This window comes from Palaemon carinicauda, chromosome 2 (assembly GCF_036898095.1).
Source record: "Palaemon carinicauda isolate YSFRI2023 chromosome 2, ASM3689809v2, whole genome shotgun sequence".
Taxonomy (NCBI): Eukaryota; Metazoa; Arthropoda; class Malacostraca; order Decapoda; family Palaemonidae; genus Palaemon; species Palaemon carinicauda.
In genome coordinates this window covers 166,712,448-166,717,607 of record NC_090726.1, presented here as the reverse complement: position 1 = coordinate 166,717,607, position 5,160 = coordinate 166,712,448, and the positions used below count along the sequence as shown (strand labels likewise).

The following is a 5,160-nucleotide window of genomic DNA, read 5'->3' as shown; positions in this document are numbered from 1 at the left end:
ATGTTTTGTTGCTCTTTGGAGACCAGTGCCACAGCTGATGACGTCTTCAAAGCTGTGTCTGACTTTTTCCAAGAACATGACATAACCTGGGAAAAAACTGATTGGTGTGTGCACTGATGGAGCTCCAGCTATATTGGGAACACGCTCAGGCTTCGTTACAAAGGTGAAAGAAAAGGCTCCATCGGTAATTTCTACACACTGCTTCATACATCGCCAGGCTTTGGCAGAAAAAACACTACCCTCGAAACTCCAGAAACATGTAAACATCATGATCAAGATTGTGAACCACATAAAGCATAGAGCTCTCAACACACGACTGTTTATGAAGCTGTGTCAAGATTTGGAAACAGAGCATGAGACACTGCTTTTCCACACTAATGTGCGCTGGCTGTCAAAGGGTAACATGTTGGGACCCTTGTACGAGCTTCGAGAAGAGGTAGTACTGTTTTTAGAAATTGAACAAAATGAGTACCTTACCACCTTTAATTCAGAGGAGGTAGGCTTGTCCTTGGCATACCTTGCTGACATTTTTGAAGCTTTAAATGTATTGAACCGACAGTTACAAGGAAAAAATACAACTATGATTGCTCACTCCGATGCAATTCGAGCATTCATTGGCAAGCTGCAGGTGTTGAAGCGTCGCATCCAGAAGATGAACACATCATACTTTCCTCGTCTGAATGAAATCTTGAATGAGGGGAGCTTTAGTGACAGCCTTAAAACTGAGATCGAAGATCACCTTAAAGGACTGGAAAATGAGTTTCAACGTTATTTCCATAGAATCGGTGAGAGGAGTTTTGTATTCATTCTTGCCAGGAACTCCTTTTCCCTGGAAGTTGATGATGTTCCAAAAGATTTACAAGAGCAGTTCCGAGAACTGAAGTTTAATTCTGTGGCAAAAGATGATTTTACCTCTCTTAGTATGGAAAAGTTTTGGATAAAATATCTTTCAGTTAACCAAAAAATCAGTCAGCAAATCCTACAAGTGATTGTCCCCCTTTCGTCTACTTACCTTTGTGAAGCAGGGTTCTCAGTATTAGTTGGAATCAAAACGAAGAAAAAAATAAGCTTGATGTGGCAAGTGATATCCGATGTGCATTGAGCCAAACACCACCAAATATTCCCCGACTAGTTGCTCAAAAGAGCCAGTATCACCCATCCCACTGATGAGTAGCACTAAGTCAAATAGGCCACTGGCTATAATCCACTTATTTCTATAATATTACAAGTAGTTAAAATAGTAACAAGGAAAATAAAAATGTAGTAATTATGATGTCTTTTGTTTTACAAAACTACATAAAAATGTATAAATTAATCACTAAGGAGGATGTGTAATATTTTTTTTTATGTGGTCATGATCCATGAATGATTGTACTAAGAGTAAAAATTATGTTTATTTCTGCAGTAATTAGTATTTTTTTTCTATTATTTTCTATCAACGTAATGACTGTAATCTGTATAATGCTAAAACAGTTTGAAAAAAGATTAAGATAAAATTTTGTTTCATCATAATATATTTATTTTACCCATTTTCCATGAACAATGTTTATTTTATTCAAATATAGTACAGTGCATTCCTATAAAAAATGAACAGCAATGAAATAAAAATCTATCATTCATCAATATACTCACATAACCAATGAAGTATATTAGCATACAAAACGCAACATATTGTTTCTAAAAACAATACATACATACATACGGTTCTTTCTAGTTTGGCAAAAATTTCAATGGTGGGGAGGGGGGTGAGTGTGCATGGGATCTATACTTAATGCAGAAGGGGGGCGCAAGGCAAAAAAGTTTAAGAACCACTGCTCTAGAACAACAAGCAATGTCTAATATCTAGAATTACTTTAAAAATCATGAAATAAGAACACTAACATAATAAAAAAAGTATCATTCTCGTAAAAATATTTATTTGATTTGAATAACAAATAAAAGTAAAGGAGATGTCAAGTGCACATCAATAAGTAGTTGTACGTTGTTTCTTGAGGGTTATATAAAAGAAAATGTTAATTTCAATGATAAAAATAATAAGTATAAATATGTCAATAAAAAAAAAATTAGCAATGCAAATTATGCTTTCTAAAAATAAAATAGCTGTTGTTGCATAAGAAGGTCATTTAATTATTGCTAAATATAAAACAATGAATGCATAGTCCACCGACTAAAAGGACAGTCTAAACTCAAAAGGCTTCTATCTAAGTTAAAGTTACTGGCATAATTGGAGTGAAGGCTGAAAGTCTCTCTCAACAAAGTTGAAAAAGATCATGATAATTCTCATGGAAGTTATAATGGTGGGAGGCAAGTGGAGGAGATGTTCCCCGCTTTCTGCAAGATCACAAGGATAGGAAAATTCATTAGATATTTGATATCCATCTCATTACTCAGCCATGAATATATGTAAGGTAATAAAGGAATTTAGATAATGTAGCGAAAGCAATACCCGAAGAAGATGAATTGGAAATATATATTCAAAAATAAATATTTATAGTAAATCGTAAAATAGCTGTTCTCACTATTTTTCCTCTAGAGTAGATGTTAGTCTAATAGATATTAACATAGTTCACAACAACTTTTATTGTTATCTTTCTATTTCATCTTTGAATTTAGTGAGGATAGCTTGATGATTTAAAGAACTGTGAAATTTCACCTTCATTATATTTGTGATTCATTCTGGATAATATATTTAAGAGTATTTTAAAACTTTTTTCCAGTTTGAATTGCAACCAACACTTAATATATGTCTCGTAATAGTATATTTAATAACTTTCTTCTATAACCAAAACAAAAAAAGCAAAAATTAAATATTTTGTCGTGATGATATATTGTAAACTAAATACCCTCATCATAAGATTACTAGTTTTGTTCGTGTTATCATTGGTGTATATATATATATATATATATATATATATATATATATATATATATATATGTATGTATATATATATATATATATATATATATATATATATATATATATATATATATATATATATATATATATTTGTGTGTGTGTGTGTGTGTGTGTTTGTGTGTGTGCGTGTGTGTGTGTGTGCCTGTTTTTTTTTGTGTGTGTGTAGATATCAATCATAATGCCATCAAATACCGAATTGTATCTTAGGAATTTATATACACTGCTATTTATTTACGGTAATAGCCTCTGGCTGGTCAGAGATTCGAACTCGTACTTCTCAGCGATACCATGCCTGCGAAGATTCTACTAACTGAGCTATCAAGAGAGATATAAGTTTATTACAAGTCATCCTACATATGCCTGTCTAATTTAGAAATCTGTTCTTAGACTGGAAATAAACCCATCCCCACCATGATATGTGAATTTTGAGTTTATAACACATGGTTATTTATCATGAACATATTTCACTAACACTCGTGAGTTTAATCAATGTAAATATCAACCAAAACTGTGGTTGATATTTATGTAGAGTATAATCTTCCTCTCTCGTGAAATAAATGACTGTTATTTATGTCTAGTATTGATAAACCATGGGATACCTTTTTTATACTCCAAATGATGTAGGTGAAAATGTATAGGTACATATAATATCTGTCGACTATGATACAAATGAATACCTTTGACTTATACGATGGGAAAATTTTTATTTAGGTTAAGGATTATTTGTAAAGACTGATATATAGATTGACAGGAACAGGTCTTCCTTAAAATTGAAAATTCTCCAAGGGAATCATATTTCTCTTCATATGCTACATTTTTTTTTAGATAAAGGCAATAACTAAATTAGCTTAATAAATGGATATGTAACGAAGTTATAATGGTAACTTTGTTAGGTTGTTACCAAAAGCGTGATGGGTAGTAATTACCATAAATATATTAAATTATTCATTTATTATACCAAAGGCTTTGAAACATGTAATTAAAAAGTATCTTGTTGTTTTAATAAGCCATTTGATATCAATTTACGCTATGTGGTTCAAATTACAAAATTATAATTGGATAGCCTTGTGGTTGATTTATAATTTGAAAGTGGGTTAATCGCTAGAGAGAGAGAGAGAGAGAGAGAGAGAGAGAGAGAGAGAGAGAGAGAGAGAGAGAGAGAGAGAGAGAGAGAGAGAGAGAGAGAGAGCAGTCTTAAAACATATTCAGAGGTTAAAACGGTGCACAAAAACGTTTACGAGTAAAATTAAGTAAGCAACCAAACAGCATTGGCAATTAAAAACTGATATAGAGTATGTTTGTGTGTGAATTCCTTTGGAAGTACCGGAGATTCCTATTGATGTTATTGATTACTGTAAGAAGTGATGGTATGTTTCATCAGCTGACATGTCTTCTTTGATGATTTAAATATTACTATACATAATACTAGACAAAGTAATATGTGTTCTTATTGCAAGAAAGCTTTTCCATTCTACATCTATGTATAGATATATTACGACATGATTAGCTTACATTTGACGAGTAATTCTTAGACCCTCAAAACCTACTGTCCTCTATCCTTAAAAATGTAGTTGATATGGTATATTTATAAGATTAAAATTTTACTACCCACTTACTTTACTCAGTCTGTCAAAGGGATCGAATAAATTAGCAGAATCTTACTATGATAATTATAAAATAAGAAGATGTTTATAGTATCCACCTTTATCAAGAAATAGTTCAAAGACTATTACTACTCATTAAAAAAAAAAAAGTCATACAAAAACGAATATGTAGAAAACTTTTGATAATTATATGATTAGTCTGACAGGTACATAAGTTATTGATGGTTTTACGTGTTGCAAATACATTATGTTATTATTATTATTATTATTATTATTATTATTATTATTATTATTATTATTATTATTATTATTATTATTATTAATATTATTATTATTATTATTATTATTATTATTATTATTATTATTATTATTATTATTATTACTGGATAAATTTCGAGCTAATTTAGAAATTTTTTATGCTACAAGCCGCAATGGTCTAGGAATGGATATATTCAAGTGAAAAAAGGAAATAAGGAAAAAATAAACTATATATATATATATGGAAAAATTAATGAAAAATAAAGTGAAATTTTATGAAGTTAGTAACAACGGAAAAATATATATGACAACCTCCTCAACATACACAAATTAGCTGTAAATTTGAACTTCTGAACCCCACTAATTCAGTAAACAGATTAC

The 5,160-nt window shown here is 30.7% G+C and overlaps 1 protein-coding gene across 1 annotated transcript in view; it reads left to right on the top strand.

Annotated features, from left to right (window-relative positions):
* Positions 1–268: 268 nt before the first annotated feature.
* LOC137621042 (protein FAM200B-like) overlaps positions 269–5,160 on the top strand; it is a 28,227-nt gene continuing 23,335 nt past the window's right edge. Inside the window, exon 1 of the mRNA XM_068351484.1 lies at positions 269–985. Within this exon, the coding sequence (XP_068207585.1) occupies positions 269–985 (717 nt within the window). The remainder of the gene's footprint in view (positions 986–5,160) is intronic.